Source organism: Danio aesculapii, chromosome 17 (assembly GCF_903798145.1).
Source record: "Danio aesculapii chromosome 17, fDanAes4.1, whole genome shotgun sequence".
NCBI lineage: Eukaryota > Metazoa > Chordata > Actinopteri > Cypriniformes > Danionidae > Danio > Danio aesculapii.
The window spans coordinates 4,003,813-4,028,097 of record NC_079451.1 but is presented as its reverse complement, the minus strand read 5'-3'; the positions used below and the strand labels follow the sequence as shown (position 1 = coordinate 4,028,097).

General features: G+C 39.4%; 1 protein-coding gene across 1 annotated transcript in view; it reads left to right on the top strand.

The window, feature by feature from the left end:
• Nucleotides 1-23,448, top strand: part of scaf8 (SR-related CTD-associated factor 8) — a 57,627-nt gene extending 34,179 nt beyond the window's left edge. The window contains exons 3-20 of the mRNA XM_056477616.1: nucleotides 6,056-6,100; nucleotides 6,538-6,699; nucleotides 6,794-6,950; nucleotides 8,398-8,525; nucleotides 8,637-8,813; nucleotides 9,477-9,556; nucleotides 9,643-9,763; nucleotides 10,302-10,433; nucleotides 10,568-10,677; nucleotides 10,761-10,954; nucleotides 11,227-11,327; nucleotides 13,842-13,955; nucleotides 14,043-14,199; nucleotides 14,353-14,483; nucleotides 18,082-18,220; nucleotides 18,305-18,376; nucleotides 18,461-18,685; nucleotides 21,174-23,448. Of these exons, the coding sequence (XP_056333591.1) occupies nucleotides 6,056-6,100; nucleotides 6,538-6,699; nucleotides 6,794-6,950; nucleotides 8,398-8,525; nucleotides 8,637-8,813; nucleotides 9,477-9,556; nucleotides 9,643-9,763; nucleotides 10,302-10,433; nucleotides 10,568-10,677; nucleotides 10,761-10,954; nucleotides 11,227-11,327; nucleotides 13,842-13,955; nucleotides 14,043-14,199; nucleotides 14,353-14,483; nucleotides 18,082-18,220; nucleotides 18,305-18,376; nucleotides 18,461-18,685; nucleotides 21,174-22,690 (3,762 nt within the window). The 3' untranslated portion in view covers nucleotides 22,691-23,448. The remainder of the gene's footprint in view (nucleotides 1-6,055; nucleotides 6,101-6,537; nucleotides 6,700-6,793; nucleotides 6,951-8,397; nucleotides 8,526-8,636; nucleotides 8,814-9,476; nucleotides 9,557-9,642; nucleotides 9,764-10,301; nucleotides 10,434-10,567; nucleotides 10,678-10,760; nucleotides 10,955-11,226; nucleotides 11,328-13,841; nucleotides 13,956-14,042; nucleotides 14,200-14,352; nucleotides 14,484-18,081; nucleotides 18,221-18,304; nucleotides 18,377-18,460; nucleotides 18,686-21,173) is intronic.
• The last annotated feature ends 837 nt before the right edge of the window (nucleotides 23,449-24,285 follow it).

The window sequence follows — 24,285 nt, the reverse complement described above, 5'->3', positions numbered from 1 at the left end:
TAATGTAACTCTGTATCTGCAGGACTCATTTTTCATGGCTGTTTACTGTGTTCTAGTAATTCTGTCCAGTTTTAGTAAACCTGTTTTGCAGATATACTTGTTAGCTGTTTGTATATTAGTCTCCGTCTGAAGAATGCAGTCGGCTTGTTATCCTGTTCTAGTGTTCAGATCATCTATCAGCAAAACTGAGCCTAGACTGAACATTATTATAATTAAAAATGTCCTCGATATAATAAGGGGATTCATATGGGGAAATTAATATGGCACATGGGTACATGTCCTCATCTAAACACAAAAGGTTCTTTAAGTTTTACACTGATTCTCCCTTTTTTCCCTTTTTTTACAGGCTGATTAAAATGCCACAGTCTTTAAACCAAATTAAGTTTCTTTCTAGGGCTGGGCCATATGGCAAAAGTATCACTATAAAATGTTTCATATCACTCAAAATCAGTAATTATTATACAGCTCTTTTCTGATTGGTCAGTAATGACATTCCAACATTCCAAGGTATGTTATTCCAAGATGACAACCACTGGCTTATGCGGGAACTTCAAATCACCTTGACTGTCAGTGATTACATCTATACCCTTACATCAATATCCATATGTATCCATCCATATGTCACTCCCTTGTTTTTGACTGTTTGGCGTCATCTTTTGAATAAATAATATGTAGGTTAGTATATGCTCCATTCAGCCTGTTTTGTTTCAGCTTTGCATTTTTGACACATGTTTTGCACCATATTGTTAAATGGCCCATTAGCTGCACTCAGCTGGTTTTCGTTTTTGTGTCAGCTCTGAGTTAATAAACAATTAATAAACATTTTTTTATGATTTGTGGCAAGTAGCTGTGTAATAAGCAGGATAAAATACATGAAGGATGGTTGTTTTCGATCACCTGGATGCACTTTGTCCCTAACTTATCACAATAAATGCCCGATTTTTATTGTTTTAAAGTTGAATGGAAAAAGGTTGCCTCTTGAAAGAAAGCTGTTGAATGCCAACAGTTAATTTAACTATTATTGTTGCCAGAAGAATTGTCATTTCATTATAAAGTACAATATTGTAAGACTAATATAAATCTTGTGTTGAGTAAGTTTTCAATCTTTTGGTAGCCGGTTCAGCAAACCTAATAACTGAGGCATTTGTCTTTTAACTTGGTCTATTTGAGAGCTGTTGCCATGCAAACTAACTCATGCAACTGTTTGTGTGGATGGATCAAATCAGGGGTTGTACAATGAAACTGAAATCTATTGCAGCCCAATCCATCACTGATCCACCCCCATGCTTCACTCTGGCATGCAACAGTCTGGGTGGTACACTTCTTTGCGGCTTCTCCACACCGTAATGTGGGAAAGACAGTGAAGCTGGACTCATCAGAGAACAATACATGTTTCGCATTGTCCACAGCCCAAGATTTTCACTGCTGGCACCATTAGTACAAGTGACCAAAGGTTAACTATAGCAGCCGGGTCATGTATATTGACCCTGTGGAGCTCCTAACAAACAGTTTTGGTGGAAACAGGAGAGTGGACATTTCATTCTGCAGTGAGTTGGGCAGCTGTGGCCAGTGTTTCAGTTTCATTGCCCAACCCCTGTAGTCCATGTCATGCAAATAAGCAGCGCATATTAGTTAAGCTTATATATTTCATTGTTTAAGTTACTTTATATTGAATGTTTATAGAAAACACAATTATTTTATCGCCCAGCCCTAATTCCTTCCAGAGTCTCTTCCATTTTTAACAGTAGACTGTTTGACTAAACAGCTTTTTGCAGTCTAAATGACTAGCGAGTTGATTATCAGAACTATATACAATATTAACAAAAGGTTAATAGTTTTTTCCTCAAATGGGAGCATTTTAAAAATATTTCTCTTTAATAATATAACATGTTGTTTTAAGCTCTAACGTCAAGTACTGTAATTAACAATACAATTACAATGATGCCCTAATCAAGCCTCGATTTCTCATTACTCCCTGATCTGCTTTTAAATAAATGTCGTAGTTTTGTCCTACAGTGCACATTGTATCAATTTCAAGTTCAGCTAGAGCTGAAGATCTTTGCCTGAACCCGATGGGACCCACCAGGTTTAGTCGAGTTTTATCTTAAATTCTATCATTTTGGACAGGCTCTGGCTGTGGGCATGCTTGTGTTGTTAATGAACAGTCGTGTGATGGGGATTGATTAGCACAAGAAAGATGAGAAAATGGATCCTGAGAATGGATCCTGTTTTGATTGCTTAGCCCTATTTATTGCTGAAGATGAAAGGCACAACGCAATAACTTTCTGTTGTTTAGAAATTAGAAATTTTTCAAAACTTTTTTTTTTAAATGAGCAGTGTGCTGTGCTTTTTTGTTGACGGGTAACCATTGTAACAGTCTTGGTGCTAAAACACAGGATGCTGGGTGCATTTTCCACACAAAGTTGACTTTTTCTGACTGCAGGTGCACAGAGCGCTCAGTCAAAGGTGTAAGACGCAGCAGGTAGAACGTGAGGAGCCCGGGGGGCATAAACAGCACACAGAATCCTCGCTGCCAATAGAAAACCCTTTAAAAAAAGACACCTCTCACTGCAAAAATAGCATCTAATATGAGAATAATGAGCCAGGGCTTATGTGAAATGTTAGAGGGGACTATTTTATTTCCTTAAAAATAAAACTACCAACTTATTCTCTACTAGTATTAGTAGACTGAAAGCTTAGAGTGCAAGTTGACTTGAAAAGTTTCTATCAACAGGTTGGTAGAGCAGTATCAGCAGATATTTAGCTCTACTAAAGGCTGGGGCACATCAAGCTGACGCCAAACAATTAGCACCAAAGAAAACTAGCACGTTGGCCTGCCTTTACCAAAAAGCTGCATGTGAACACACCAAACAGATGATAGCCAACTGATTCGAAAGGATGTTTTTCCTCACCTCCTGTTGGCTATAACTAGGGCCAGACGGAATCTGCGGACGTTTTTTGCTATTACTGTAGAGAATTTTGGTAAAAATCTGCAGATTTCTGCGTAATTATTTTGGGCGTATCATAACTAAAACCTTAATATGTGAAATAAAAAATAATATCTTTTAAACTTTTATTTAATGTTTAAAATGCAAATCAAATTAGATCCACTTTATTTGGTAAACAAAGCAAGTCTCTCATATGATATCTCTACTAAAAGACAGAAAATATGACCTTACAAACTGCATTATACATAAATAACATGAACATTTTCACATTAGTCAATAATATTACTGTAGTTGATTAGAAAACTGAATAAATAAAGATTTACACACATTTACTCAAGTAAATAAACAGATTTAATGATGGGCTGAAAATCTGTGGAGTTCTGCGGAAAATCTGTGGAGTTCTGTGCGCACACAGATTCCGTATGGGCCTAGCTATAACCTGTTTTCTCATTAAATAAAAGGAACCAGCATTTAGTTCCATCATAGTAATTGTCAGTCTGCGGAGGGATTTGCTCATGCAGATTTAGCTGGTAATCCATATCATTTGCAAATTTTTGATAAATGTAGCAAAATGGCAGCCTCTTTGTGTTGTTTTTTGGCCTGAATTGTTTAGATGCTACATCACTTCAGATTTTGATCACATGACCTAATTTGTCGCTGAATAATCAATCAGAGCTCTCTCCTCAGCTGATATTGGTGCAGTGTAAGGAAAAGACCTTTAAAATAAAGTGGAACCGACACATTTGGTTGTGTCTGAAGTGAAAGTAAACATTTAGGACAACTGCGAAGGCTTTACACGTGTGCAGGTCTTAATGTAACCGCAGACTAATAGATGAAACATGTTGCACTTGTCAGACAAAGACAATCATTCTGTTTTAAAACTGCTTCATCCTACTCATTCTTCATCAAAGCAACAGGAAGCATGTGCCCATGTGCTGAGAAATGTTTGACCAGGTTGAGGATTAAAGCTAATAATGTTGTAAATGCTATTCTCTGAAGTTGTCAACGCTGCCAAGTCGAGTTTGTGGAGAATTCTGTTGCAGAGTTGTTGTGTGTTTGCTGCTCACACCCTTATGCCGTTTAGTGTAGATCTGGATTCTTCTAGCAGTCTCTCCAATGTGTGGCCATATTGCTCTTTTCTGACCAGTTGCTTCAAAACAAGCAATTTAAGAGCTGTATACATGGAAACAGGTCTGATCAGGTTTAATGCCCTCAGGTCATGTGCTTCTTGAATGGACAAGACAACACATGGAAAGTTAAAGGATCTACTGAGGTTATAGTGATTTAACTTTGAAATTCCATCAGGCAGACAGCAATTTAAAATAATAGTAATAACAATAAAGTATTTAAATTAATGTAGTCACTAAATTAGTCAGCAGGACATCTGGATTTGTCCCTACGGGCTGCCGATTATGCACATGTCAATGGAATTTACATTCAGGTCCAGTCTGAAATAAATGCTGGTTGGTTTGTTGTTTTTAATCAATTGATTTATGCACATTAGTCTAAGGTAGGAGGGGTTTCAGGTTGAGATTTTAGGACCCCACAAGACCTTCTAGTCTAGAGTATGTGGTTTGGTACAGTATGGAATGCATTTGTTTTAGTTTCCACTGCCTGAAGTACAAAATAGTGAACCATACCATGCCTTTTTTTTTTACTCTTTCACAAGGGTGATTGGCACAAAAGTACAGTGCCGAAAATCTGAAGTTACTGGTTTAGATAGTATTGTCATTTGTGTATACAATAAGTCGAGTGAACGACAACACAGGAGGTGTCGTTTTGAAATAGAAAACCAAAATGCTTTTAGTTCAGACGCTTGAAAGGGTTAAGTGTTATTTAGACCCCAAATGTACACATATACTTTAATGAATATTGGTATAAAATGGAACAAAACACAGACTGAATCAAAATAAAACTTAATTTTCTTCTTGCAGTGCTTCTAGAACAGCAGAAATAACATTGGTTTCTGCTGTATTGACCTTATTCTTCAATGCGGAAGTGCGCTCGTTTTTGCGATTGTTTTAGAACTTCCGATTCAGTTGCCTATGGAAGAAATGACTAGGAATAATAAACGGCAAAAAACGGTCAAACTGCTTACTCTACAAACAAGTGTTTGCATGACAATACAGACAAAGTAGAATAATATAATAAGAAAATATCAGTTTTCAACACCAAGCAGCAAAACGAGCTGTTTTTAACGTCTAAAAATGAATGGAAGTGAATGAGACCGGAAGTTTCGAGCCAAAATGATTCAAATGCCTGCGCCCGCTCGTACGCGGTGAATACAAAGCAGCTTAGCTTTTTTATATGCCTTTTTTTGGAAATAATCTAAAAAGGATCATTTAAACTTTGGAGAAGTGGGTTTGCCTTCATGAAATCTCTGACAATAATCCACATATAGAATGAAGTTACCACAAAAATATGAAGGCCATATATAGTAAGCATGGTTGTTTATTATAGCTTTAATGAAATTAAACTTTCCTGTTTTTTAACTTTATAAAACTCTCTCATCACCTACATAAGCTATGAAAATAGCCCAAACATGAAAACATCACAGATCTCTGGAAACACAAAATAAACAAAAGGTCAACATGTTTTAAATTTGTTAATGCAAGAATAGCATGCTTTTTATTTCATAGGCGTGCTGTGTTTACGTAGTAGTCTGCAAGTTCAGTAGAGAGATCATCCAAATTGAATGAATTAAAAATGTGTAATTGCAAAAACTGTAAACCATCTAAGGTCAGAAAAAATGGAGAATCGTATTTGTATAATTATTACAGTTTACCATAGTGTTAAACATTTCCAATTGCACAAACACAAGGAGAACAGGGTGCCATTGGGCAGTCAGTACCATGCTCAAGAGCACCACAATTTTACAAAAGGTAAAAGAGAGCAATGTTCAATCACACTCCACCCTCCTCTATTGCCGGTACTGAAGATTGAACCTCTTTAGCCCCCGTGTTTCTGTTTCTAAATTCATGGTCTGTCACATCACGACTGGCCCTTGAACTATTCTTATGATATCAATATCCAGAAAGCAGGAAATGTTAGTTAATGCTTTTGTAGTAAAGATGAATTTATCTTTGTTTTTGTTTGATCTCTTTCAGTTCTACAAACATGTTGTCCAAAGTGTGGAGAAATTCATTCAAAAGGTCAGTGTCAACTTCATAAGGTTACATTATAATAATGTTTGTTTTTTAAATGGTCTTTTAAGAACCCAAGTACACCATACATAAATCTTATTAAAATATTTTGCATGCCTTGATCAAAGTTGCTGTGCACCCAATGCTGTGATCAGTCAATAATATTAATAAAATATTTAGTTCTCACATCTCATGCACATTTCAGCTTTTTAATTTTCAATTGTTGACGTTTGATAAAAGACCATTAAAGATTTTAAACATTAAATGAGATTCTAATAAATTTGGCCTGAATGTCAGCCTTGCGTGAAACTTAGTGCTCAGTGTGGTTACTTTCATTTTTTTAATGCTGCATGGAAAAATCACTCAGTTTCCATGGTATATTTGGCTTAACCTGGACCCTTCTTAATTGTTCATCACTCTCTCTTACTTGCTTTTTTGGTGTATAGTGCAAACCCGAGTACAAAGTCCCTGGTCTGTATGTCATCGACTCCATTGTACGGCAGTCCCGTCACCAGTTTGGTCAAGAGAAAGATGTTTTTGCTCCACGCTTCAGTAAGAACATCATTGGCACGTTCCAAAATCTCTACCGCTGCCCGACAGACGACAAGGTGCTTTTCTTTTCCTGTCATCAAGTGCTAAGGGTTTAGTATAGCCTACATTCTTCCGTTGGCTTATTTTCCCATTTTAATGTTTGCGTTGCAGAGCAAGATTGTCAGAGTGCTCAACTTATGGCAGAAAAACAACGTCTTTAAGAGCGACATCATTCAGCCTCTACTGGATATGGCAGCAGGTCTTCCACCGCCCAGCGTTACGCCCATCTCTGCCAGTAGTGCCCTACCTGTCAACAGCACTACTCCTGGTAAGTTGGACAATATAGGTGCATGCCACATAATAGGCAGTGGTCGACTGCCAGCAAAAATATGTGACCTGTGTCTCAAGTTCAAGTGAAGCTTTATTGTTATGTGTGGACATATAGTGAAACTATGTGGTGTCTCACATGGCCACAGCGCTACATACATGAACATAATCATAAATATTTAGGCATGTAGACATGGTCAAGATGATTTGCTGCAGTTCAAACAGAGCATCAGAATGGGGAAGAAAGGTGATTTTAAGTGACTTGGTTGTTGGTGCCAGACGGGCTGGTCTGAGTGCTGGTCAAATGCCTTTGGGCCCATTAGTACCAATTGAGCATCGTGTCAACACCACAGCCTACCGGAGTATTGTTGCTGAACATGTCCATCCCTTTATGACCACAGTGTACCCATCTTCTGATGGCTACTCTCAGCAGGGTAACACACCAAAGCGCGAATCATCTCAGACTGGTTTCTTGAACATGACAATGAGTTCATTGTACTCAAGTGGCCTCCACAGTCACCAGATCCTCTGTCCAATAGAGCACCTTTGGGATGTGGTGAAATGTGTGGTGCACATGGATGTGCAGCCGACAAATCTGCAGCAACTGTGTGATGCTATCATGTCAATATGGAGCAAAATCTCTGAGGAATATTTCCAGTACCTTGTTGAATTCATGCCATGAAGGATTAAGGCAGTTCTGAAGGCAAAAAGAGGTCCAACCCTGTACTAGTAAGGCATACCTGCCAACACTCCTGTTTTTCCTGGTAGTCTCCCATATTTCAGACCCATCTCCCGTTTTGTTCCGTCTCCCACATAACTACTGGAATTTCACCGCCCCTCCCTAGGTCTTCAGTTTGCTACACACCCCTAACAGACACCACCCCCCACCCCCAAAAAAATTAAATTAATCACTTTTTAGTATAGCCAATATGTAAACCACTCAGTCAAGTTCACGGTCACCTTGCTACTTGCATTTTCTAGTTTATTCTGACAACTTAAAGCGATAGTTCACAGAAAAATTAAAGAATACTCACCATTTACTCGCCCTCAAGCATTTTCAAACCTCTGAGTTTCTTCATTCTCGACACTAGAGAAGATATTTTAAAGCAAGCTGAAAACCTGTAACCCTCAACTTCCATAGTAGAAAATAACAAATATTATGGAAGTCAATGGTTTCAGGTGTTCAAAATATCATCTTTTATGTTTAACAGAAGAAAGAAACTCATACAGGTCCAGAACCCCTTGGGGGTGAGTAAATGATGACATTTTTCATCAGGTGAACTCTCTTTAAGGCAAAATGAAAGTATGAAAGCTTGTTTAGAAGTATTTCTTATCCATTTGCTGTCATTTCTTTTGCTGCACCAATGTTCACAACAGTTCTATTGCATACCAAAAACACTACTCCAAAATCTCTTCACATAACAAAATATTTTTACTACTCCCTAAAGGAACTCCTGCAACTCCAGCCACCCCTGCCAATATAGTGCAGAGTCTTCCAGATTGGGCATCTCAGATCTCCAACACAGACACTGTGGCTGCAGTTGCCCAGATCTTGCAGAGTCCTCAGGGCCAGCAGGTTAGATTCTCCTCCACTTCAAGCTCTGTATTCTGTAGACAGCTGTTTCTGTTTCTGACCGTATTCTGTGGACAGCTGCTTGTGTTTCTGACTGTATGTCTGAATCTGTAGTTGCAGCAGCTGGTTCAGAGCTTGCAGATGCAGCAGCAGAAGCCTCAGCCCTCTCTGCTGCAGGCGCTGGATGCTGGTTTGGTGGTGCAGCTTCAGGCTTTGACTGCACAACTCACTGCAGCTGCAACAGCCAACAAGCTCAACCCACTGGAACAGAGAGTTTCCTCCTTCAACAAGGTGAGGCATTTTAGGATTTTACTGGATAAAATAATATTTAAACCTGCTGTATGTTTCGTTTTTGGGTCTTCTAAAGCTTAAAAATACCATAATGTTTGAGGATATTTAACAAACATGATAAGTAAAGATACTTGTTTACCTGAAAAACAATGCTAAATTCAGTTACTCTCTTTTTAAAAAGAAGCGTTCTGTATCGGAATGTTTGTCCTTGTTTAAGTCTCTATAACCAGCCCACTACCAGTTTACCCAACTATATTTCAGCACTCTGGGATGCCTTGAAAAACGCATTATATTTCATTTCAGTCTCAAAGGCTGCCTCAATGTGTGCGGCTAAAAGCACATAATCAGTACCTGAGGGGATCATTGTCATAGTAGTTTATGTGGTTGTCAATTTTAAAATAAAACATCACGTTGTTGCGTATAGTTACATTGACATGGTATAGGCTGGATTGTGAGGCACGCTCGCCTCTGTGGGGATGTCTTCAACCTTTTTGGGAAAGGATGAGGGGCTAGGAAAAGAGTGTTTCGAATTTGGACTGCAATACCTAGTTCAGTCACTAGGTGTCAATCCTATGTACTGTACTTTTAATCCTTGCATATCACTGTTTGTTATGAAGTTGCACTCCTTCCTCTGATCCAATTGGGCATTCTCTTGTGTTGCAGAAGCTGCTGGGTCAGTTTGATTTCGGGAATGAGTCTGAACACAGCGAGGATTCAAAGAAAGATTCCTCATCCTCTCAGATGTATGCTCTTCATTTGCTACTTTCAAAAAAAGTTGTTGCCTTGTTTAGATTTTTTTTTTAAGTGATGTTCTTACTATCTCTCTCAGACCTGTGCTGTCAGAGTCCATCAACAGCTCAATATTTCATCAGCTGGCTGAGCATCTTCAGCAGCAAAATCTCGAACAGTTTCAGAAACAGCTAATGGAGCACCAGCAGCATCAACAGAAGGTACTAACAAACCGAAATCTAGATTTACATGACCATGTTTATCATATTTATTAATCCATAGGGACGCACAGATCGGATGTTAAGTATTTAATCCACTCTGATACTCTTTGTCTTGATAAGAGGCAATAAGAACGTTTTAAAGCACCATATATTCCAAGTTTACTGAAGCAGTTAGAAAAGTTTTTTTTTTTTTTTGAGTGACAGTCAAATGTTTAAAAGGGCTATTTTTGCTATTTTATTTTATTTTTAAAGTTTGTTTGACAGGGACAATGCCTATCGATAATACCAAAAGATAATATCCATAAGACTACTATAAAGTCTGCAGTCCCTGGACACTGGTAAAACTGTTTATGAAATTTGGTTTATTATTCAATTAAGTAGTTAATTGTGTTTAATTATTCTATTGTTGTTCTATATGAACTCAATAACACTACTTTTTTCTGTTTGGTATCATTCAATTACAATTTTTTGTGCATTTGATCTCTTACGGGATAATGGTGGTGTTGAATTTCTATAATCCACCGTTTATTTTGGACAGTCCATGGGCATGGAGAGCCAGGACTCCATTTATGGCACTGAAAATTCTGCCCCTTCTGGCCAGAGCAGCGCCCCGCCACAGCACCAAAATCAAGAATCAAAAATGGATGATTCCATGGACAACCAACAACAGGCAAGATCAGAAATCAAACATTACTTAGGAGGGAAAGCCTGTGTTATGCATTGGCAGTAGTCTGAAGGTGTCGTCTCACATATGGATTGATAAATGGATTGTTGAAATGCTCTTTCCATGTGTGTTTTTTGCAGGACATGGATATCGATGAGGGACAGGATATGGTTAATGAGGAGCTCTTTGAGACAGATGAGAAGAAAACCAGCAGCACCCGTTCAAGGACGCGCTCAAGATCTCGCTCCAGGTTGGTGTGCCAATATCTGTAAAAGGCTCTTTCCATTTTTTTCGCCACAAGATAAGACGGCAAACAATTCTCTGTATCTCCAGGTCACCTAAGAGGAGGAGGTCGAGATCTCGCTCTGGGTCTCGGAAGCGGAAACACAGAAAGCGATCAAGGTCTCGGTCAAGGGACCGAAAGAGGAAGTCTTCCCGTTCTTATTCCAGTGAACGAAGAGCACGGGAGAGAGAGAAAGATCGTCAGAAAAAAGGGCTTCCTCCAATCCGCTCGAGAGTTCTCAGTGGTAGGAATACATAGATCTACCTTCTGTCTTTCCTAATTTGTAAGGGTAACATTGTGTTTCAGTGATGTCACTGCAGTTATGTTTTAGCATTAGACATATTAACCAAAGTTTAAACCTTTTTTTACTGGTAAAAATAATTTAAACTTTTATATTGTTTGATATAGGCAGTAATCCATAAATGTGAACACCTGCTAGAGCACTTTAGGAGTAACTGAGTGCTTGCCAAGGTCTTCCATGAAATCACATCTGTAACATGCTGGTTGCTCTTTCAGTTTGCAGCACTACTTTATGGGTTGGTCAAGTGGACAAGAAAGCCACGCAACAGGATCTCACAAACCTCTTCGAAGAGTTTGGCCAGATTGAATCTATCAATGTGAGTTGAGTTTAAAGTATAAATGATAAATTATACAACTTGTAGTTACAACTTGTAGGCATTATAAATGATTGTGGTTATTGCTACTCATATGATGTTAGATTTATACAACAATTCGTCAGTACAAGTGTGTAAATAAGAGTAAGAGTGAGGAATAAGAGTGAGGAGCTACTTCCATTGCAGATTCACATCTGAAGTTAACAGTGCTAACAGCAAAGCAAAAGCCTTCTTTTGCCAATTTAAATATGTCACTTTTGAACTAACATTTGACCTTTTTCATTGCATCAAGTCGTGTGATAATGTCTTAGTGATAACAAAAGTCCCCATAAGTGATCAAAGAGTTCTCTCTGCATTACTCTGCTGTTCCCTGGAATTCGCCAACATTAACCTACTAAAAGCCTAAACAAATGCTAAGTGAAGTTTTATAAACTAATTTCAAGAGGAGCATGTGATATGATTAATTGCAGCTGGTCTCTCATCAATAATCAGCGATAAACCAATCAAATTGATCCAAGTGTACAATAAATAGACAGATTTTACCCTACTTGTCTTATCTTCGTTTTGGAAAAATCCCCCCCTTTCACACCATCTTCTCTTTTACCAGTAGGAACTCTCAAGACCTACCTAATCATGTACCCTCTTTATGCTAATGGCCCATTTCCACTAAGTGGTATGGTACGGTTCGGTACACTTTTATGGACTATTCCACTATCAAAAGTACCAAAAAGCGAATCGTATCGTACCACTTTTTGGGTACCCTTTCGAAAGGGTTCCTAGCACAACAAAAGGGTACCAAAGGGCAGAGCAAGACGCGCAGCTGAACACTTGGTTTATAGAGATGCGTCACTAGCATGTTCACAAAACAAAGGAGTGAATGATTCTTTCAGCAACTTAAACCATGAACAAACTGCCATGTATAACTATTATCATCGCCTTTTGGACTATTATGAACTTGGAACAATAGAATTACTCTCTAACAAGAGGTCTCGTGTGCTGGTGAAGATTTAGGATACAGATGAGAGGTTTGCACTGACTGGGCTATATTTCGTGTTGTTTTTGTACCCAAATAAGGACTAAATGTATGCTGTGTGTAGTTTTTCTGTAATTGGTAACATATCGGAGACCGTAAGATAGGGTTGGGCCGATAGACGATGCCATCGTCCATCGCCGATGGCCAACAGGCACCACAATGCTGAGCCGGCATTGCGATCCTCCACCCCGTTGCAAATCCGCTCGCGAAAAATACACACTGAGGCCCTGTTTACACTAATATGTCTACATATTACACATTTTAGAACGGAAACGATCCACATACACTCTGGTGTTTCACCTAGCATTTCTGAACAGCCCTCCTTCCACACTACCGCTGAAAACGCACATCACATGACCATAAACACAGACACACACACTGTCATGCGCTTGAAAGAGCGGGTCCAGGCAGTCAGCGGGTCAGTACGCTGCTTCAGTCTTTTGCTTTCACACTCGTACTTAGTCATTTTAGCCAAAACCTCAGATACTGTTGGTTGGTTCCTGTCGGTTGTGCACCTTTTTTACCAACCAAGTTTGTCGACGCCATTATAACGACACCGATCGTTCTGCATGCCAGAGTCCAGCGGAACGAGTGATTGACCGGTGGTAGTTATGTGTGTAACTTATCTTTATTTATTTATGATTTGGTTATGGGTAAAACAAAGACCATGCGGATTCAGTAGTTGAAACAATAGGCTACAAATAATTAATTCGTAATGAATTAATTAACTATTCGTGAATAATTAATTCACCGCCACCTATGACAACGATACCATCGTCCATCACGAAGTTTCACATTAGACATTGTACGTTGCCAAATTGGTCGACATTGCCCAACCCTACTGTAAGGGTCTGTAAGTGTTCATATATGTTGCATTTATTTATTTATATAATTGCAGACGTTACAGTAGGCTGTTTCGCACTCATTGTTCAGCAGTTATAATCAACTCATGTTCATAGAGAGTTAGTAATGAACATTTATACACAAGTATTTGTGTATAAAGCATCTGTTTTGTGAGAAGTGCTTCTGATATTATATATGAACGAGTCGTACAGCTTTACTGTGACACTTCCTCGAGTAAAAATGACGTCTTCTGAAACTTTGTCCTACACCACACCCACCAAAAGGGTACCCTTGTTAGTGGAAACGCAAGCTTGATAAAGGTGACCCATAATGACCCGTACCGTACTGTACCTCTCAGTGGAAACGAGCAATTAAAGTCTTCAAAAGAAATACATTGTGGCACAGCAGTGGCAGTATTTGGCCATGACACTTCCTGTGAGGAACACTGCCGGCATAAAGATGTGCTGGTGAAGAGTGCTGTTATCATTAGAGTATTGTACAGCTTTCAGCCAATCACATTTAAAAAACAAAACACAAATAACTAACAAATGAGTGTATATAAATTTGGGATTTCTTTATTAGATCTTCCTCTAATTTTTGAGAACATTTAGTGACAATCGTATACTTTCTTCCCTCCCCAGATGATTCCTCCCAGAGGCTGTGCTTACATCTGTATGGTCCATCGTCAGGACGCATATCGGGCTCTTCAGAAGCTGAGCACTGGCTCTTACAAAATTGGTTCAAAGGTCATCAAAGTATGTGTGAAGAATCCACGCTTAATCTTTGCTCTGTTTTGTAATCATTGCAGGAATGCAAGCTGAAATGGTTTGTGTTTCTTACAGATTGCTTGGGCCCTGAATAAAGGAGTCAAACAGGAGTACAAGCAGTTCTGGGATGTGGACCTCGGGGTCACTTATATCCCATGGGAGAAGGTGAAACTGGATGACCTGGATGACTTTGCTGAGGGAGGCATGATTGATCAGGAGACGGTCAACAACGGTAAGAAGAATTTACTGGTTTTATAGCTAAAGGTTTGAGAAGTACTTTATAGAACCAGAACCAACAAAATGCCAGGACAAACACACAGATAATAATGGAATTAGATATGTAACTGTGCCTTTTCCCATCTTTAATGGATATTTTTGTGTGCAGATTGGGAATCACAAAGGAATACTGAGCCAGCCAAAGAGACTCCGAGTCAGGCTGTTAAAGCTGAAGCAAGTACAGCCAGCAGCACAGCCAGTGAGGCCTTCACACAGCCTGTCGCTATGATGCCCATGCAGGTATGATGATATCGCTGAACATGGCATGATGAATGAAACATGTTTACATCTCTAATTGGTATTTGAATGAATTGCTGTCTTTTGGGAATGCTTTAGTATGTCAATTAAATATCTGGGCCTGTAATCACAAAACATTTTTTGTTCATTCCACTAGTCTACAATTGTCGTAAGCCGTACATTAAACATATATACAGTCAAGCCCCCTGGGGTATGAATAGTTTTGGATTTGACTGTAGTTTTCCAGTATAAACGTGTGTCATATTTAGGGCTTGACATTAACACCCGCCAAATGTGGGTAGATTTCAGCTGTGGCAGGTTAGACAGCCGCTCCCACTAGCCACTTTTGCTGGTTGAAAATTATTTTTAAATTGTAGTTTTCTTAAAAGGTACAGTTCAACAATAAGGATAGCCCAGCCTAATGGTGCGGGGTCAGTAGCCGCGTTTCCACTATCGCGCCTAAAGCGAGTGAGCCAAGGCCAGTCGCGTTTCCACTATCACTTCCGGGGCGTAATCGGGCCAAAGCGGGGCTTCCTTGGGGCCAGCGTCCGGCCTTTTTCGGCCCGCCGAATACCTTGGGCCAAGGAGGGCCAACTGGGGCTTCGGGGCGGGGTTACGTACAAAGGTGGAGTTTTCCTGTCAGGTAAAGAGGAGACAAGATGCTTTCTTCCCTTACATTTGTTTTGCTATCGCGCTTGATCAACTCACTAAGAAGAAGAAAAAATGGATAGCAGACAGTACTAGTCAGTTGAGGACACCAGGGCTCTTCTGAACATTTGGGCCGAGGAAAATGTTCAGAGGCAAATAGAAGGCGTTTGCAGAAATGAGGACGTTATCAAGTACATCGAAAACAGTACAAACACCACAAACACATCACAAACACCACAAACAGTAAAAAAGAAATCGCTTCGGTGTTCTCCATCTTCCAGCTCTCGTAGTGATGCCAGGTTGTGTTTGTGGTTATAATTTGAGTTTTTTGTTCCCGCTGAAGTGGGCGGGTTGTGTGACGTTGGATTCGGGGGACGTTCTGGGGGCGGTGTTTGCGTAACGCGCTGCGAGCAACTAGCCCGACAGTGGAAACGCGACATGATTTCGGCCTCATTTCTCAACCTCCCGGGCTATTGGCCCGGCCTGGCCTGATTAAAGCCCTGGCTCGCACTGGCCCGATAGTGGAAATGCGGCTAATGTGAAAGGTGACAAAAATGACTGTTCACTTGAGCAAAAGAAACCGAAGAATACAGGAGAGGATGATCATGCGCACGGTGAGACTATCCTCGGTCACTGACGAGGGCTTCAGTGTTGCACGTTTCTTTGCGCGAAGCATCCATGCCTGGAAGCACAACTGGTGCGATCAGTTCTCCTTGAACTTGACTAGACAAAAAAGCTGCTCGTGCACCTACAGTCCCGCTGTTTTTAAGAGCTCGAGATTTTTTTTAATTGTCTTTTTGTAGGCAGCAGCAGCGGTTGCTTTTGCTTCAGCCACTTTTTGAATGGATTATCAATTAGCCTAATGTTAACTGCACGTACAACACTGAAACCACAATCCATTTGCTCATTCTCAAGTCATACACAACACACAAAAAGTGAAATGAATAAGGAGTCATGTGGACATAACTTCTAAATCAAGTATTTTAGCAGTGATGTTGGAAAAACTGCTAGCCACAGTGACGGGTGGTTAAAAAAAAAAAAAGTTAATTTCAAGCCCTGATTATATTGTATAAATACAAAGTGTGTGTATTGTATATTACATGTGGCTCTGTAAAATGTTTGTAATTTAAACATTTTTAAACCAAAATCTATTTCAAAATCTATGCGATGACCAGGGATACAGTCAGCCAGCACTGTTGACGTCTTTTGAGTTTTTCTCTCTGTTTACTTTTGGGAGGTTTTTCTGTTGTAGTGTTACCACACGTTCATTCTGACAAATCGGAAGGCAGCTAGAAAAAAACAGCCTTAGCAGGAAAGATAAAGGAGTGCAAAATCCCACCTTCAGATTTAAAGCCACTAATAAATGCAATAATTTTAACGAATGGCAAGCAGAATGCGATCAGTACTCAAAGAAATGAACTTTCTGAAATCCAGCCAGAAATAGGAAGAAAATCAAACCTTTTTAAACTAAAGACAAGATGTATTGGACACACAAGACTAGGCTTGTGCCGGTATTCGGTAATGCGATAAATCACGTTAATGAATAAGCACGATATTGTTATCGCGGGCACTTCAAAATACCGTGAAAAATAATAGATCCAAATTTATATTCTTAGAACGCGCCTTAGCTTATTTTCCATCAACCGCTTGAAGAAACACTGCGTATATGCTGCGCAGAACTGATGCTCACTCTGATGTAAACAATCCCCGCATGTAGAAGCACTGTGTGCACACAGCGCGCGCCGCCGCTGCCACCGCACTATAATCCTCACACGAAGAAGCAGCATGGCGGAAGGAGGAACGCTGCCGACAATTTATCCCCCTTCAAAAAAAAAGTCAGAGGTTTGGAAATATTTTGGGTTCCAAAAAAATGCACAGGGATTGCTGATCGAAGACGGTTTCTCTTTGCACATTCACTTTGATATAATTGCTCAAGTTTACTTTTATATTGTGTATTGTTTTATTTATATTTATTTGTATTTAAATGTTTGAAGTACTTTTAGTTAATTAAAAAGTTATTAAAGTTACTAAGTTGACGAAACTGAAGTTTTTTGTGTTTTTTTACCTGTTTCTCTAGTAAAATTACAATATCGTGATAATACCGTATACCGTGATAAAAGCTCAATCAATTAATCGCAGCATGAAAATGTGATACCGGCACATGCCTACACAAGACTTGCACATGAACATATACTCAGAGAAGAGCCCCCAAAATGTCAATACTGCAACAAAAACCAAATTGTTAAACATATACTTGTAAAATACCTTATTTTTGTTACGTTTTTTTTTTGTTTGTTTGTTTATCTGGAGAGACTTTTAAATGAAACATTTTTACATGTGAATCCTTCCAGAAATGTGCAATTTTTATCAAAAGTTTTTATCTTTATTATTATTTTATTAATAATTATTTATTATTAGTTTTTATATAGTTATTATTATTGATGTATTTTAACTTGTTTATTATTTATTAATGTTGACTTTTTTATTGTTAAAATATTTTTATAAAATATAATAAATATACTGTAATAATAAATATATATATATATATATATATATATATATATATATATATATATATATATATATATATATATATATATATATATATATATATATATATATATATATAATATAATATAATATAATATAATATATATAAAATATAATAAACTATTGTAAACTTGATCTGTTTTTTGCCATGATATAGCCAGAGAAGCTGATATGGAAATAAACTCACAGATCCATCTATCTTGTAGTTTAGGAAATGCATTCAATGATAGATCTGGTTAATGTGCCCACAATTTAAAGTTGACATTTTACATTTTTGTAATGTAAGTGAAGACACCTTGAGGGTCCTTTGCTTCCTTTTTCATGGTGAATTGATCATGACTTGGCGTCTACATATGCATGGATGTTTTAAAGTGTTTTTCTTTCTTCTTATTTTTTTTTTAAGATTCCAGTGCCACAGGCAGTCCCTGCTGTTGGCCTCGTTCCTCCGTCCTTCCCTGTCACCATGGCAATGCCCCCACCAGGCTTCGGTCCCCCTCCACCTTTTCTAAGGGCAGGGTTTAATGCCTCCCAGCCTCCCCCAGGTACAAGGGTCAAGCCTGAAGATGTAGAAGCAAGACGTTTAACTGTCCAATTGTCTGACGCATCTGTGGATTTCTCTCTTGCAGGTTTCATGGCCACACCAGGAGTAGGGCCGTCAGCAGTGGGGGCAGTCACCAGTCTTGCTTCAGCTCAGAACTGTAAGTTGAACAGCCTCTGAAAGACATTATTCATGCTTTATTATCCCCGAAGTCCACTTTTTAAACCCTTTATCACCTTTATAGCTTTAGTACAGCCTGCAATGCCAAGCACTCAAGACAGCAGCAAGGATTCTCCGTTTGGTGCCATGATGCCTCCCACCGGTACTATTCCTGGGAGCTTTATTCCATCAGCAATGCCTGGGGCGCAAGTCTTTAACCCTGTCGGAGCACAGCATCAGCAGAGCAGCACAGACAAAACACCTCAGTCTGCAGACGCTATGGAGGCATCTTCTGAAATAACACTTCAGGGTAAATGGCTTTGTTACATCTGACGATGTGAATGCAAGTCATATGCAGCTAGCAAACTGTTTGCACTAATTGTTTTGTAAAAGGATAAAGGGAGTTTGTACAACTTGAGTGTTATATAGATAAAAATAGTATGATTGTAGAAAGAATAAGTGATTGATAACGAAATAGAACCATATATTGTACATTATCGGCAAGCTTTACATGTGATCTCTAATTTAGGGCTGCAATAAAAATCGATTACTAATAGAGTTGGCAACGAATTTCATTATCGATTCGTTGTGTTGTGCGACACAGAGACGTTTGATTATTAAAAAAACTTTGCCTCAGTGTGTGAGAACGTGTTCACTCCACTCCATGCTGAACTAGAGTTTGGCGCCTCATAGACAGGGATGAAGAGGAAGGGAGTTCAACAGCAGGGTGAATCACTAAAGAATCCTACTTTTGTTCTGTTTTTAAATGAGGACCGTAAAATCCCTGGTGCTGGTGTTTTTACTCGTTATCCAGCTTGACAAGCATGACGAGTTAGCGTTAGCTCGTTTACCATTAGAGCGGCAACTGAAAAATTCAAACTGAGCTTTGACGCGTTGGCTAGTGCTGAGCCAGAGAAAGACGTGTCATATTATCACAATTATGCAGCGTTTGTTTTAGACATGTAAATACACACAAGTACTAGTAAAACAATACGTTTAGAGTTTGTAAAACGCACAATGAAGTCTAACAATCCATTCAAATATAATTTGCCGATGTGTTTTATTCATATCAGATACACAAAGTGGCTATAAAGTTGAATCTACTCTTCTCGAAGTTCACCAGCTACTTACTTGCATGTATTTTGGGAGTAACTGATGAATTTACGTGCTGAATCCTGCGCGTTCTAGTTTTATGAATGAGGCAAATGCATGGCCGCAAGTAAACATGGCGATGCCCATCTCACGTTATAGATCACGATCACTTGCACGTTTTTGTGAATTGGAATATCAGGTAGCTGATGACATGATGAGCAAGCGTGTGAATATGTTGAAATAAAACGGGGGGAAAAAAACATAATAAAAGGGATGCATCTGTCAAACAGCGCTATTGTGGCTGCGGTGTGTCACGTGGCAAACATGACGCGTCGCCACAGGAACATTAAGGGTGAATGTTCTAAAATAATGGTCGCCTAAAACAACTGACTTCTGGTTCCAGAGTCTTCTAAACTCACCAGTGAAAGGTTTAATAACAGAAGTAAAGCAGCGGTGGTAGAGTTACTTTACACATTGCAAGACTAAAGAGACGTTTTTATTCACTCGCCTTTTTTGGATCATTCATTTTTCCATCTGTTATCATGTATAGCTGCACTGCAAAAAAGCTTTTCCTTCTTAGTCATTTCGTCTCATTTCCAAATATGTAAAAAATAAAGTCCAAATGTAAAAAAATATGTAAAAAATCTTAAATCAAGAACAGACGAGAAAAATGGCGAAAACGAAGAAAATTAAGTGATGCTTAACTTCTGTTTGAGATTATATCTCATTAAGATTATTTTTCTTACCCCATTGGCAAATAATTTAGCTTGTTTTAAGCAAATATTCATTTATTTTAGGTGATTTTTTTATTTTTTTTTATCAGAAAACAAGACAATTTCTTGTGCTACTTCATGTGTCTAGTATGTATCTTGATTTAAGATTTTTTAGATATTTGGATTAAAACAGGACCAAACTTCTTAGTTTATTATTATTATTATTATTATTATTATTATTATTGTTATTATTATAACAGCTCAGGGTTGAGCTTTTTTAATAAAGGGTTGGAAATGAAAGTTTTTGTTTTCATTCATTGATTAATCGAAGAAATAATCGACAGATTAATCAATTATTAAAATAATCGTTAGTTGCAGCCCTACTCTTAATTTACAATGTATCAGTAGCACGGTATCATATGGACACGTGTGTAGTTGGTGCGCTGATTCCACAGTAATTGGTTGGCTCACTAAAAGTGACATTGATGACATTTACAAAATTTGTTTATTGCAAAACAATTTGAAAACATGTTATATTATGATAAATTAAAATCAAAAATGCTATATTAAAATAAGTATTGAAGCAGACAAAACACACACACAGAGTTGAGCAATAAACAGGATTTTCTCAAATCATAAATTTAATCAAAATTATGGAGAGCTGGACAAGACATGCTGCTACTGTAACTCTAATTAAAAGCTGCTTTTATTCTAGACTAAATAAAACAAATAAGACTTTCTCCAGAAGAAAAAAAGATTATCAGAAAAACTGAAACATAAATTGGGAAATATTAAAAAAGGGAAAAAAATTCAGAGGGGGGCTAATAATTCTGACTTCAACTGTATCTGCTTATTAGGCATCGTCAATTGTCATTGATTATATGAACAATACATTTTTATGATCATATATGCTTTTTCTTTTGGAGTGACTGTTAAGGTGTAATTTTGTGTTCACTCTTGTATTAATTTGTTTTGTTTTTTCCCATTTGTCAGGAATGCAGAACGCAGTGCGCAGTGGAATGGGTCTGTTGGGTATGCACCCTTCTGCATCTCTGACACATCCTCTCGCTGGGCAAAGGATGACAGGACTGCTTCCATTGGAACTTCGTCCAAACCTGCTCCAGGGGCCTGGCGGCCGCTTCCCCCTGCTCATGCAGCCAGGCCTTGCTCATCAGACCAACAATGTCCTGGATGCTTCGCTTCAAGCCCAAGCCCGTCTTCGGGCTCCGTTTTCTCAAATGGAGCAGTTCAATCGTACAGAGGGTACTTTTATGAGGGCACCCAATCCCTCACCTGCTGTAAATGACAGTCTGATCAAGCCTAATAATGAGGTGCCACCCAGATCTGATGTAGTCACGCAACAAGAGGGAGATCAGGATTATCGCTTTCCACCACCAGAGAAGCAAAGTACAGGGTTGCTGAAAACTCCTCCGCTGGAGATGCGAACAGAACCTGCGCCCGCCAGACCACCTCTGCTAGAAAGACCTCCGAGAGCAGTCCTGCAACCCGAGGGTCGAGAGGGTAGGAGAGAAAATATGTCTGGCGGTTTCAGAGCAGAAAGTCGTTGGGGTCCACCCAGGGGGGACTTTGATGAGCGAGACATGAGGGGGGGGATGTCTGGTGGTTCAGCGAAGGGTTTCCAGGAAGAGCGTTCGAATAATAACTTTCAGAATCGATTTGAGGGCCGCAGCGGAGGTTCATCAGGACCTGCCTGGAATCGTGGAACTGGATCTTCTTTTAACGCCAACATGCACCAAGACTACGATGACCGCCGCAGACCTTGGGAAAGGCAGAAGGACCGGGATGACAGGGATGTGGACTTTAGGGGCGAAATAAACGGCAATCGTCATAGCCGGGAGCGCGACAGAGACCGCGAAAGGGAGAGGGACCGGAATCGAGAGCGCGAACGTGGCAGAGATCGGAATCGTGAGAGGGAGAGAGAACGAGAAAGGGAGAACGAGAAGGATAAAGAGCGGGATCGTTGGACTCCTCTTTCTACACAGTCTCAACCTCAACTGCTGCTTCCTCAAGCCAAGCCTCAACCGCTACTTCCTTTACCGACCCCCTTGCTTCCTCGGCCTCCAGCACAAGAACCGGTGCAAATGAACTCACAGTCTCCACCGGTCCCCCAGCCTGATCCGCAACCCCAAGTGACGGAACCAGCCGCAGAACCACAAGCCGAGATCAAACCAGAGCCGCAGTCTCTCAGCCCACCTGAAGAGATGGCAAGTAGTCAAGAGGACGTTGCTGCTTCATGCGTCAACGGAATGGAGACCGATTCCAAACCTCAGTCGGAACATGCATCCCAGACTGCTACAGAGCCCTCTCGTAGCCCCTCTCCATCTCTGACCTCCACTCCCGCCTGCTTCGAGAACGAGCCCCCGGAAAGAGAGAACCCCCCAGAAATGTCTGTTTCCGCATCTGTGGACACAGACACTGAAAAGACTGGGCCAAAGGTGAACGCTGAGACTGAACCTGAGCTTGAGAAAAGTGACACTGAGGAAACATAATCATCACTCAGTAGGTAAAGATCATTTTGTATAGTCATCTCTGTAATGGTTTTGAAAGCTCTCACAGGAATCCCCTTCAGTTCAGTTGTGCTCAGTTTTAGGATGTTGTAGACACCTTAACGAATGATTCTTACCTCTCAAGCTTCAAACGTATGTTCGTTCTAGGCGGCTCACACTAGAGGATCTAAATGGTAGGTGGGATTTTAATTTAATTTTATTCTGTTCTCTAGTTTTTAATGCAACCCCATTGTTTTAAACTAGGTGTTTTTTGTTTTGTTTTCTCATGACGCTTGGTTTGCCAATATTGTAAATGCTGTGGGGAAAAGAGGTTGACCTTCCTATGGAAGAGTGTAAGGATTCTGGCTTTCTCCTTTGGATTGATTGCAGAATGCTTGAAAACAGCACTGGCTTGTTTATTCGTCTTTTCTTTTCAAAACTGCAGCTGCAAAGTTTGAAATGAACGCTTCTGTGGAGTCCAATGCTTCTTGTCTCTATAGCGAAATATGCATACATCGAGAGAAAAAAAAAAAGACAGTGAGAACAATACTGCGTTTTAGTTGCTTTGAAAAGGAACCTTTACAAAGAAGAATAATTAAACTACAATGTATTATCACAATATTAAATGTCTGTGATTTTTCTTTTGTCCTTCATCAAACTTCAATGGAAATGCAGGTGCTCAGAAAAGACGATCAAAGGAAAAATGAATGTTGAGTGCAAACTGTTTTAGTTTCAAATAAACGTTCTGCTTGTTAAAAAAACCTTTAGGACTGTGTTTTGTATTGACAAGAGAATCCATCTGCAAAAAACAACAACATTAAAGCTTTGAGCCAAGTGATGCTAGCCCCAGTGTCGTGGATGGAATGTAATGTTTGTGGTTGTGAATTGACTTTTAAACTGTGGCCGGCCATCAGATGTGCTGTAGGATTTACATTTAGAGCTTTCCTCCAGCTCTCTTTTACCTAGTGGATCTGCTTTGCATGCCAAGTCTTTAATGCACTGGAAACACGTCGCATACGTCATGCTATATTCACAGCTGTTGCTCAGGCGCACACACACAAAATGATGTCCTGCAATATTGAATACTGTCCCCTACACTTAATAGAATGTTACTCATCCTCAAGTGGTTTCAAACCTTACGTTTCTTTGTTCTGTCGAAAACAAGAAGATATTTTGAAGATGGTTAGAAACCATTGACATCCATGGTAGGAAAAACAAATGCTATAGAATTGAATGATTACAGGTTTCCAGATTTCTTTAAAGGGCCATTAACCCCCCCACCCATGAGTCTTACTGTTTAGGTGGGAGTGTCGGGGGAGGGAAAGAGGGAAGGGTTTGCGATGGTAGTTTTCGATTAGAGCACACGCTAATTTTCAAAACAAACACAGACGCAGGGGAGAACAACAGTGACTGTTTACATGGACATCAGTAATCAAATGTTTGTCAAATTATTCATTAGTTGACATTACCTGCAGTTTGGCACTTTCACTTTCATTCAGGAACATTTCATGCATGCCCCCCGTGACAAACAAGATATTGGTTGCGAGGAACTGCTGGAAGAGTGTTGTTTTAATGGAATGTTTAATACCCCACAGCGA